The 12950-nt window shown below is 47.4% G+C and overlaps 1 protein-coding gene across 6 annotated transcripts in view; it reads right to left on the bottom strand.

Moving 5' to 3' along the window:
- The window catches only part of SULF2 (sulfatase 2), a 149615-nt gene that overhangs the window by 47846 nt on the left and 88819 nt on the right, over positions 1-12950 (bottom strand). For all 6 annotated transcript variants that reach the window (XM_057703030.1, XM_057703029.1, XM_057703031.1 and 3 more), the window contains 2 exons: positions 10146-10297; positions 138-307 (listed from right to left, as the gene is read on the bottom strand). In XM_057703030.1, the coding sequence (XP_057559013.1) occupies positions 138-307; positions 10146-10297 (322 nt within the window). The remainder of the gene's footprint in view (positions 1-137; positions 308-10145; positions 10298-12950) is intronic.

Genomic DNA, 12950 nt, shown 5'->3' with positions numbered 1-12950 from the left:
CGTTCCTGGGTTCTTTAAACTGGGAGGATTAGAGAGAAGAGGCAGCCTTGTCTCCATCATTACCTCATTGAGACTACGCCTGACCCTCCCACCTTTGTGCTACCCAGCAGCTCTGCAGGCAGTGCCCCGAAACTTACATGTGCTGAGACGCATTGGGGAAGAGGCCTGAGTACTGGGGGGCTGAGTCCTCAGGGCCGTGGGGGGCTGCGTGGCTGATGACCATGAGGACAGGCCTGTGTGGGTACATCTTCTTGGACGTGCGGAAAAAGCTCACGCTGTCATTGGTGATCAGGTCTGTCAGGTAGTCCTGGGGGGCAGGGAGAGACAGGGGAAGGCGTGAGGAGCTGGGCATCTGTGCTGAGTGCCTGCCACGTGCCGGGCACCAGGCCGGGCACTGGGGACGCAACAGTGACCCAAACAGATAGTCACTGCCCTCATGGAGCCAATGGGCTAAGGGCAGACAGGCAACCAATAAGCAGGTAAAACAGGGCATGTCAAATGATGCCACTCACAATGGAGGAATAAAGCAGAGAAGGGGTTAGGGAGGACAGGAGAAGAATCACAATTTGTCATTCATTCATGATAGATATTAAAATAATAATAATAGCTATTAGTTATTTAATAGATAATTAAAATAGATAATATCTATTAAATATTTACTATATTATAGATAGATAATATCTATTAAAATAGCTAATAGCTATTATCTATAGCTATAAAATCACTAATATCTATTTTCTATAGCTATAAAACAGCTAATATCTATTTTCTATAGCTATAAAACAGCTAATATCTATTTTAAAAGATATTAAAATAATAATAGCTGTAACATTACTGAGTGCTTATGGCATGCTGGGAACTGTTCTGTGCTTACACGTATCAGCTTGTTTAATTCTTATATAGCCCTCAAAAGCAGGTGTGATGGATGACAAGCCCTGTTTTCTAGAACAGAAAATGAAGACCCAAAGAAGTTAAGTGGATGGCCCAAGGTCACACAGCTGATAAATGTTGCAGCCAGGCCTCCTGAGTCTTGGTCTCTAAGCCTGAAGTCTTTTCAAGCCTGTGGGGATAACACTGTGTATGGTGGGTACATCCCTGGAATCCTGGAGGGCAGGAGCAGACAAACATATAAACAAAGAGCCAAGATAGTGATGAGGTGTGACAGAAGAAGAAAAAAAAGACAAGATGTGACGAAGAGTACCTGGGAGCTGGGGTGTGGGGGATACCTGAGCTGGGGCAATCAGGAAGGGCCTCTCTGAGGAGGTGACATCTGAGCTGAGACCCTGAGTGATGAGAAGCAGCGTGGGTAGATCTATATATCACTGGAGTTCACTCTCAGCTATTTGCTGGAATCCTCAGGGGAGCTTTACTGATACCTGGGCCCTCTTCCAGAGAGTCTGGTTTCATTGGTCCATGGTTCAGCCTGGGCATTGGACTTTTTAAAAGCTCCACAGGGGATTCCAATGTGCAGCCAGGAGTGAGAAGCCCTGATCTAGAGGAAGTGTTCCAGGCAGAGGGAACAGCAAATGCAAGGGCTCTAAGGCAGGAATGGACTTGCCATGTGTTCGAGGAACAGAAAGAGGGTGAACAGTCAGCAGGTACGACGAAGGGACAGTCAAAGGAGCAGCACAAACACAGGCACGCAGTAAGGTCTCCAGAAAAGTGAGACCCACTTAGATACTGGGCAGGAGGAGAGAAGAGTGGGAGGAAAAGTGATGGACAGGAAATGAGGGCTTTAAAAGCTCAGCTAAGAACCTGAGATTTGCCTAAACTTGGTAAATCTTTAGCCGCTGATTTCTTTTGAAGGTAATGAGTTCTTAAAAATTTACCCTCTGCTTCCTAGGAAGCAGCCCTATCCAAAATGATAACTTTCAAAAAGAGGTACTATTTTAGAGGAAAAAAAAAAAGGTGAAGAAGTAGCTACAGTTTCTACCCTGTTGTGAACTGCACAAAACATATACATAACTCCAGGTGTACCTGTGCCTCTACAGACACATGCCTCCAGGGACACTGTGTCTATGTGCCCAAGGATGGTCACTGCATCACAGTGACCAGCAATGGGAGGATGATTAATGAGCTTGCACTGCTTTCATACTGTGCAGTGCTGTGCAGACATTAAAAGAACAGTAGATCTAGAGTTACAGAGGTAGAAAGTTGTCCAAGATACCCTGTTAAGGGAAAGATCAAGCTACAGAGTCAAAGTCGGGAAGATTCTATTTTTTTGTGGGAGAGAGGAGGAGGCAGGGTGAAGAGGAGAAACCAACCCCTACTTTCATATGCTTCTGAGCACCAAGGAAAAATCCAGAAGGACAGATCCCAAAGTGCTAACTGGGGACCAGGACAAGGGAAGAGAGGGGATAGTCACTTGCTACTTTATATACTTTTCCTTGAATAATTTGGGGGAGTAAAAAAAAGGGTATTATAAGGGGTCCCTGTAGAACCTATTACGTAAAAATAGTATTCTATATGACATAAATCAAAGAGCTGCTACTATAGCTGCATCTCAAAAATGGGTCCAATAAGAGTTTCCTCTTCAGATGATGATGTGAGCACCCGATATGGACTTGCTAAGTGAATAAAGCATTTAGCAAGGAGTCTGGTACTGAGGGAACCCATGGAGGACACTGTCTCTTATTGTTACCAGACGTTTGCTCAACTGATCTCCACAGCAACTTTGAGAAGTGGACACCATGCCCATTTTACAGATGGGGAAACCAAGGTCACAAAACTAATAAGCAATTCGTTTCGAGCTAGGCCCTCGTGGTTTTTGTCTGGTCCACTTTACCCCACCCCCCGCCCCCTCAAACAAAAATATTACTGGGAAGAGTAGATGGTGGTTTACAGCAGGTCTCAACAAACCTTTTCTGTAAAAGGCCAGATGATAAATATTTGAGGCTTTGTGAGCCAGCAGTCTCAGTTACAGTCACTCATTACTGCCATTAAAGCTCAAAAGCAGCAACTACATAAATGAATGCGCACGTCTGTCTGCAGTAAAACACGCTAAAATTTGAATTTCATATAATTTTCACGTGTCATGAAAATCACTGTTCTTCTGGTTTTTTTCAGCTAGGTAGAAATGTAAAAACCATTCTAAGCTCAAGGCTTGTAGCAAAACAGTTGGCAGGCTGGGCCCAACCCATGGGTTACAGTTTAGAGAATGGATTTTGAAGCCAGATGGCCTGGGTTCGAATCCTGCATGTATCCCCCTTACTAGCTGTGTGGCCTGCTTACTTAGCCTCTCTGGGCCTCAGTTTCCTCATCTGGTGATTGGGAAGAGTAACAGCAGACACCTTATAGGCTGCGGTGAGAAATGCATGGCTTAATTCACGTACAATGATTCCAGAGGTATCTGGAGCGTGATGTCCTCTAAAGGAATATTAGCCGTTATTCCTTAAGAATCACAGACCTGCATTTCCCTCGTGCAAATTAAAACAGTACAAACAAAGCTGAAGTTCCCCTTGATTACCTCTCATCCCCACTCCCAATCTTGGCCTCTTTTGGCCCCTACTGAGAAAGAAGTATCCTTCCAGATGTGCTGTGACATATGCTACTGTATTGCTTTCTGCACCTTTACACATTAATCCCATCACACTGTGTACATTCATTCACCCGTCCAACACACAGCAGTGAACCGGACTAACAAACATCCCTGCCTTCACGAGCCCTGAATTCGAATGAGAGAACAATCAACACGTGAATCCATGATATATACAGGTCTGGTGCATCAGTGGTTATGGGGGGCGGGGGGCGTCAAGAGGGGGTACCCTGTATACAGGGTGGTCTAGGTGGGTCGCATCTAACTAGGGGCCTGAAGGGTCCTGCAAATTGCTTTTCCCACTCAGTCTTATGCCCTAAGTTTTTCTGATGGCTTTAGGCACAGATCCCCCTCGTCCTTTCCAGACTCCTCCATGGTCACTGAGTCCTTTCCTGCGTTCGTGGGCTTTCTTGGTTGATTTCTTTCAGTGACGAAGTTGCAGCCAACAGCTTGGCTGTGCCCCCTCTGCACACAAGGGAGGTTTCTCCAGGACAGAGAGAGAGAAGTGCAAATGCTGGGCTGAGGGGTGGGCGCACTCAAGTTCACGGTGACCGCCATTGCGGCAGAGCCTCCCACCACCTGACCCCTCCTCTAACCCCCCACCTGGTCATCCCTATCTCCCTTCCACTACCTGTCCTGCCTTCCCCAGCCCTCTCCGACCACTCGTGCTTGCTCTCATCATTCTCTTCTCATCACCACTGTCTCTCTATCCACTCTGCCACGAGGACCCCTTATGTGGCACCTGCCCACTTCTGGGATTAGTGATGTGGGATAGAGTCCTCAAGGGCTTTTTGAGGGGCTCTTGGGAAGGGTTGCCATGTCCTCCCTACCTGGGCCTTCCACTGAGGCCCCCAAGGTCAGTGTCAGCAATGATGCTCTGACCTGGCAGAGGCAGCTGGCCTCCCAGAGTCGTGGGCTCCTCAGCTGGAAACTGCGAGCTCACTCCTGCTCCCTCCCAGTGTTCCAGGTCCTGCTGGCCCATCCCTACCCTCGGGAGTTGAACTCCGGACCTGAGCCAGCTCTGACCCCATAGGGGGCCCCCATCCCTCCGTTTCCAGGCCTCCAGTAACTGGGGCCCTAGGAATTCTCCCACCTTTGGCACGGGGGCTCCTCTCATTCACAGGCCAAGCTGTGCGGATGGTAGGAAACGGGGTGACAAAGCAGCCCCTGCACGTCCCGTCCTCAGCGCCGAGGGGATGGAGTATCCCTGGGTAACTTCATTACTGGGCTGTGCTGAGGCCAGGCGCAGACACGGTGAGGAATTCTAAAAAGGAGGGAGTGGATGTTTCTGTGTGTTTGGAGAATCTGCCTGCACTGAGGCTGGGAGGAGAGAACAGGTGTGTTCAGTCCTGAGAGACTATGCTTTGCATTTCCAAGGAGTCCAGCAGAGTTGCTAAAACCCCCCAAGCAGGACTTTGGAATTAACTCACTCGGGAGGTCATGGAGGCGGGCCTGCTATGTGCAGAGGGAGACATGGGGTCAGGGAGAGGGCACTGCCCAGGTGATGTCACGTGTGGTTTCTGCCACCTGGGGCCTGGACTGATCAGACTTATACTCAGGAAGGGGACACGTGGGTAGTGATTACCTGTCAAAAGTGGGAAGGCTCCCCAAATGTGCTGGTGTTTCCAGAAGGGGAGTGGGATAGGGTGTGTTTTGGCTGTTGAGCATCTAGTCAGCCTCCTTCCAGTGGAAACACTCCATTTTTATTTGGGGCCCTATTCTCAGCTGATGTTCCAGGGCTGAGCTCAAGGGTAGGGCTGCCACTACCCCCACCTCTGGATCAGGAGTGGAGCATGTGATTTACAGCCCAGGAGACCACTGCATTCCCCTGGTTCACACTGATTGGTTCAGGGACAGGCACGTGACTGATCCAGAGCCAATGAGATGCAACGAGACTAGCGAGGACTCCTGGGAAGGAGACTCCCAGCTTGTAGCTGGACAGGAAGCTGACAGGATACGAGGATGGCCCTATTGGTGCCAGGAGGAGGGAGACAGACAGTCTGTAAATGAGGCTGAAAAGAAGAGAACAGAGTACATGTACAGGAGTGAGAAGCCACTGCCTGATCCAGCCCGGTCCGATGCCATTACTGCGGGATCAGTTAAAAAGGCTGATATGTTTCCTCTTCAATTAAGTCATTCTGATCTGAGTTTCTGTTTATTTCTGCTCACAAACAACTGAAAGAGGCCAGTGTGATTCAAAAAAGGATAACTCCTGTAGTTTAGAGTAATCCAGAAAGGCTTCATGGAAGAGAAGATGGATGAAACCTGGATCAATTCAGGGCAGGGAGGCACTGGTAATGGTTTTGAGATGGTTGTAGTAACTGACGAGGCTGGTCCGGTAGAAATGGTTCATACAGGGGATGACAAAATAGGAGACTGCGCTGATGTGCGTGTGTGTGCCTCTACACTGTGTGTGGCATTCTGACTTTTCTACAGCTGCCATCACTTCACAGTTTATGACACACCTCCACATGCCAGCCTGCAAACTCCATGAGGACGGTGCCTGACTCTGTTTTGGTTCACCCTTGGAGACAGCACCTGGCACATAGCAGGATCAATAAGTACTTGCTAAGGGAATAAATGACTAATGTAATCAAATCCCAGCAGTCCACTCACTTGATATGGTTGTTGTGAAGATTAGAAATATTACACATAAAACACCCAGCACAGTGCCTGGACCATAGTGGGTACTCAATAAACACAAGTGCACATGCTTAAGATGCTAGGATGTGCCCATTTTTCAGATTTGGGAATTGAGGCTCTTAGAAGCAGGTAGCATATCCAACAGCACATAATATGTTCAGAGTCAGGCTCTGAAGCCTGAGTCCACTGCACTGTCCCTGGAAGACAATGGGCTGCAAGTCCATGGGTCAGGTCTGGCCCTCAGGTGAACGTGATTCATGCAGGATTTTAGAAATGTCTGAATTAGCTGCCAATACTTAATCATCAGACCTCACAGGAAGAAAATATACAAATTTGTGGCTTCTGTTGAAAAATAAGAAAACCTGGCCATCGTGGGCCCACAATCCTACGTGGGATGGGCAGGCTTGATCTGAGAATCTGCTGCCCTGTTTTAGACAGCTAAGTCCTCCGCAGTCTCCACCACACCGTACTGTCTCACCTACTCCCAGCCTGTGCTCCTGTTTGCGTGACTGCCTGTCCCCTGGGGACTTCTGCCTAGGGGTCTTGTGTAGCCATTTAGAACAACTAGAGAGGGCGGCCCCAAGGAATCGTCACGCTAACCCAGAGATCCCTGGTTATGACAGTAAGTCAGGCCCAGGGCTAGTGGCAGTGGGAATAGGGAAGAGAAAGGGGTGGATTTGACAGTCCCGAGAAATAAGGTATCCACTGTGGGGGGATGCCAGAGCTGGCTGAAGATTTAGTTGGGGCAGGAATATCTGGTCGTCTCCAGATTGTTTTTAAATAGTAAGTTTGGATGAACGATTCGTGTTAGTCTCTGCCCCTCCTCCTCCTCACCACCACTATCTAGGCCAGGGCTCAGGAAACTCCTGCCCACTGGCCAAGTCAGGCCCCTTGCCTGTTTTCGTAGATAAAGTTTAATTGCAACATAGCCATGCTTCTCTGTTCACATATCATCTATGGCTGCTTTTGCACTGCAAGGGCAGACTTGAGCAGCTGCAACAGAGACTATGGCTTGTAAAATCTAAAATATTTAGTATTTGGTCCTTTTACAGAGGAAGCTTGGTATCCTGACCTGAACTAACATGTTCTGAATACTTACTATATGCAGTGGTCTCCTCTAATGCTCTACATGCATTAACTCATGTGATCCTCAAAAACCTTTGTGGGGACTTCCCTGGTGGCTCAGTGGTTAAGAATCCACCTGTCAATGCAGGAGACATGGGTTTGATCGCTGGTCCGAGAAGATCCCACATGCTGCAGAGCAACTAAGCCTGTGCACCACAACTACTGAGCCTGTGCTCTGCAACCAGAGAAGCCACCACAGTGAGAAGCCCACTCACCACAACGAAGAGCAGCCCCTGCTCACCACAACTAGAGAAAGCCCGCATGCAGCAATGAAGACCTTAACACAGCCAAAAAAAAAAAAAAAAAAAAAAACACCAAAAAACCCTTTGTGGAAAAATCACAATGAAATACCACTACACCCCCAGCACAATGGCTATAATAAAAACACAATACCTGTGTTGAGGAATGTGGAGCAACTGGAACGCTTAAACATTTCTGGCTGGGAGTGTAAAGTGGTTCATCCATGTAACACATTCTATATCCCAGCAATTCTACTCCCAGGTGTGTAACCCAAAGAAACGGGTTCAGATGTCTACCAGAAGCCATGTGTGAGGGTGCTCACAGCAGCTTAACTCATAACAGACCCAGCTGGAGACAACCAAAATCTCTATCAGTCATTGAACGGATGACTATCTGTCATCTGCTCATAGAACAGAATACTCCCCAGCAATGAAAAGGGCACACGGCCGATACATGCAACCACATGGATGAGTCTCACTGACGTGATGCTGAATGAACAGCCAGACATAAAGAGCACATATGATATGATTCCATTTATGTGAAGTTCCTGAGCAGGCAAAACCAATGCACAGTGATAAAAGTCAGATTAGCGGTAACCTCTAGGGTGGGGGTTTTGGCTGGAAAGGCGTATGATGGAGTCTTCCGGGGGTTGGAGATGCTCTATAGCTTGACCTGGGTGGCACTTACACAGATGCACAGAGGTGTGACAATTCCCTGAAAATTCACTTAGGATCTGTGCTCCTTACCTTATCTCAGTTCGACAAATCAGAACTAGAAAAATTATGTCCTAGGGAACAAACAGATTAAGGTATAATCACACAATGGAATGCTATACAACAAGAATGGGAGATCTACGCTCACATGTAACAACATAGGAATTTCAAGAGAGTATGAAGTAACAAAAGCCAGATACAGAGTTAGTCTACAATGCTGGAAGTCTGAGTGATGGGTGTCCTTGTGGGAGGGATGGTGGGTGGGAGTTACATGAGGGGACCGTCCTGACCTACGTGAGTGCTGGTTACGTGTGTCTGCTCAGTTTTTGGAAATTCACTGAACTGTACACTCTATATGCATAATTTCTGTAACAAAGTTCTGCTTTGGCAAAATGTTACAAAACAATACCCTCTTATCCCCGGCGCGTGTGAGAACGGTAAACAGCAAGAAGACAAGAGATAACAAGTGTTGGTGAGGCTGTGGAGAAAGGGGCACCTTTGTGCACTGTTAGTGGGATGCAAATTGATGCAGCTACTATGGAAAACAGCATGGAGGTTCCTCACAAAATTAAAAAGAGAACGATCTTGTGATCTAGGGATTCCACGTCTGGGTATTTACCCAAAGGAAATGAAAACTGGATCTGGAAGGGGTGTCTGCACTCAGGTTTACTGCAGCAGTAGCCTCAGCAGCCCGGACATGCAAACAACCTAAGTGTCCTCCGTGATGAATGGATAAAGAAGATGTGGTGCATATACACACACTACACACACACGCACAATGGGACACCATTCCGTCATGAGAAAGAAGGAAATCCTGCCGTTTGCAACAACATGGACGTACCTTGAGGACATTATGCTAAGTGATATAAGTCAGAGAAAGACAAATACTGTGTGATATCACCTGTATATGGAATCCCAAAGAGCTGAACTCATAAAAACAGACAGTAGAATGGGTGTCACCAGGGGATGGGAGGTGGGCGATCTGGGGAGATGCTGTTTAAGGGGACAAACTCACAGCCAGTAAATAAATAAGTCCTGGAGATCTATGCACAGCACTGTGATTTTAGGCAACAGTATTGTATGATAAACAGCAGACCTGCTAAGAGACTCGGTCTTAATTATTCTCACCGCAAAAAAGGGAAAGATAATTATGCAACGTGGTAAAGGTTTCACTAACATGACAAGGGCAATCATACTGCATTATATACATACATGTAGCGAATCAACATGTTGTACCTGTTAAACTTACACAGTGTTATAGGTTAAATATATTTCAATTGAAAAAACAAAACAATACTCTTACATTGCCATTTGCAGCAACATGGATGGGATTAGTATTACACTTAGTGAAGTAAGTCAGAGAAAGTCAAATATTATATAACATCACTTATATGTGGGATCTAAAAATAATACAAATGAATCTATATACAAAACAGAAACAGACTCACAGAAAACAAACTTATGGTTACCAAAGGGGGGGGACAGGGATAAATGAGGAGTATGGGATTAACAAACACTGCCCACAACGTAGGTCAGCAATAAGGATTTACTGCACAGCACAGGGAACTGTACTCCCTATCATGAAATAACCAACAAGGGAAAATAATCTGGAAAAATATAACTGAATCACTGCTGTACTCCTGAAACTAACACAATATTGCAAATCAACTATAGTTCAATGTAAAACAAATGAAGAATAAAACAGTACTCTTAGCAACAGAGACTATTATTTGAGAAATGAAAAAAACTGAAGCAGAGGATGTAAGCAAGCTGCCCAAGGTCACATCTGTATGTAAGTGTCGCCATCCGAGCCCAGGCAGTCAGGCTCCCGTGTTTCGGTCCTCAGGGCTGAGCCCCGCCGCCTCCCCCAGCCAGGAAGCGGCACTCACCTTGGAGTAGTCAAAGCCGTGCTTCTCCTTCACTCCGTTCCGACACAGCGTGTAGTTATAAAAGCGGGAGTTTTTAAGAAGACCGACCCATTCCTTCCAGCCAGGCGGCACGTAGGAGCCGTTGTATTCATTAAGGTACTTCCCGAAGAAAGCTGGAGGGGAGAAGGACCAGGAGGCCACGTGAGGATGCAGAGAGCAAAGGCCTTCTCTTGCCATCAGCCGACAGTAATTTCCAAACCATCGCAGGCCCAGGGCCTGGCAACAGCACTGCCCTCTGAGCCACGGAGCCCTTTGGCGGGCAAGAGCAGCCTATGACCCCCTTCTCAAATGATTTCATGTGCAGAAAATAAAATATATAGGATTACAGACAAAACTAATTATTTTGAAATACAGCTGTCAAACTTTTAGGAGAATTTACCATATAGTAATGTGTCCTTTAAATAATGAAGATATTAAACGCAAGGCCTTGTAAGGACTGATCATTTCAAAGTAGTGATGCGTGAGAAGATCTGATTTTGCAATACCTGCAGCAACTGCAAAGGCATACTGAAACATTGGTGATGTCTATGGATGACAAAGTTATAGATTCTGCCAACTTACATTCATAACTGAAGCAAATGCCAAGTGTCAGCTGTAGGTCAGTGAAAACAAGAGTATCATTTTTTTCTCACTCAAGTTTATGGACCCCTTTGGATTTGATCTACTTACATGGTGATTAGAAAGCCTAACATTTAAAACAATAGACCAAGGCCAAGTTCCAGCGTGTGGAACTCTCACACACTGCTGGTGGACATGCAGACCGACCCAGGCACGGTGCAAAACTGTTCGGCAGCATCTGCTGAACTTGACCATAGTCTTACCTTCTGACCCAGTGATTTGCATCCTGGGTATTTACTCAGCAGAAATGCATTCATAGGTTCCCCAAAAGTCACAGGCAGGACAGGCTCATAGCAGCACTATTCACAACAGCAAATAACTAGCAGCAAAACAGACCTCCATCCACACAAGAAAGGAGAAATACCGCATGTTTATATACCCGAATATGACATAGAAACGAGAAGGAAAGGACTAGTGCCACGTTCACTAACCTGGATGCAACACAACAACCAAACAGTGTTAAGAGAAATAGAGCAGACAGAAAAGTATCCCCGGGTGATCCCATTTACCTGAAATTCAGAAACAGGCAAAAGGAATCTAATGTGTTGGGAAGAAAAGCAGTGTTTATCGCTGGATGTGGGGCCAAAGGTGGATGGAAGGGGCAGGGGACTTCTTGGATGATGATGGTCTTGTTCTGTTTTGCTGGAACATGGATGGTTCAGTTGGTAAAACTCCACGAAGCTGGGCATTTAGAGCAGTGCACGTCTCCACATGCTTGCTTCATACCACCGGCAAAACTTATTCAGAAAAAAATCACCCTGGGACTTCCCTGGTGGTTCAGTGGTTAAGAATCCGCCTGCCAACACAGGGGACATGGGTTCGATCCCTGGTTCGGGAAGATCCCACATGCTGTGGAGCAACTAAGCCTGTGTGCTACAACTGCTGAGCCTGTGCTCTAAAGCCCGTGAGCCACAACTACTGAGCCTGCGAGCCACAACTACTGAAGCCCGCATGCCTAGGGCCTGTGCTCTGCAACAAGAGAAGCCACCACAATGAGAAGCCTGCGCACCTCAATGAAGAGTAGCTCCTGCTCGTCACAACTAGAGAAAACCCGTGTACAGCAACGAAGACCCAACACAGCCGATACATAAAAATAAATAAATTTATAAAAAAATCAACCTAATTCATCTGGACGGGGTACACCCCCAAACCTTCTGTGGGTGGTGAGGTAACACAAGATCTTTGTGATACTTTTTTGTTCTTTTTTTCCTCAATGAGCAAGTGTGATTTTTAATAATTATAACCTATAAAGCCATTTTTTTAGCAATGAACAAATCTGTGAGAGTTTTTCTAGAGAGGCAGGCACTGGGCCAGCTCTCTCTTCCAGACGAGGACACTGGGGCTCCGAAAGGGATTGACAGAGATCCTGCGAGCAGAGCCAAGTGCCGTTCCTGGCAAACAGTGAGTGTCTAGTGGGCGTCAGCTCAGAGTCCAAGAGACGGAGGAGGTGAACATCCACAGAGGAAGGAGGAGTTAGCTGGGGCTGGGCTATGATGTCAGCAGAGGTAAGATGGGCCCTTCCACTGAGAACCTTCTAGAAGGCATGAAGGGCTGCATGAGACCTGTTGGCCCGGAGAAGAGAGGCCTGGGCCAGGAGAGGCTGCCATGGAGTCGGAGCCCTCCACGGGGTTTTTCTGGAGACCTAGCAGGTGGCTGGCACTGCCCAGGGGTGAGAAGACCCCTCAGACCCCGAGGGGCCAGGTTCCCGAATCCCCTGGGCACTAGGCAAAGGCAAGCTTTTCCATCAATCCTCCCCTGGCACACAGCACCGGGAAGTGAGTGCTCCTGACGGAGGAGCTGATGGACCGCCTCCCTGAGCGATGTGGGCACGAGGAGGAGGTGAAAATGGGGAGGGAGGATCCCCAGCAGCCTCGGGGTAAGGCCCGGGGTGGAGGACAGTGCAACAATAAACGGAAAGAAGCCCTGGGCAGCAGCGGCTGGGAAACTGGCTGCCCCAGCTCTGCGCCCGGGGTAACAGCCAATATCTACAGAGCGAAACGCAGTCAGGTGATGGGCGCCCAATTCAACAGCGAGTGCGTGTCCCGGCTGGGTGTTGGGGCATCAAGGATGGAGATGCCAGCTGGAGGTAAGAGGCAGCATAGAAGCATCAGGTAAGCTGAAGGCTTGAGCCTCTTTCTCTAGAATATG

Source organism: Hippopotamus amphibius, chromosome 12 (assembly GCF_030028045.1).
Source record: "Hippopotamus amphibius kiboko isolate mHipAmp2 chromosome 12, mHipAmp2.hap2, whole genome shotgun sequence".
Lineage (NCBI taxonomy): Eukaryota > Metazoa > Chordata > Mammalia > Artiodactyla > Hippopotamidae > Hippopotamus > Hippopotamus amphibius.
The sequence above is the reverse complement of the archived record's forward strand: the minus strand, read 5'-3'. Positions and strand labels throughout refer to the sequence as shown.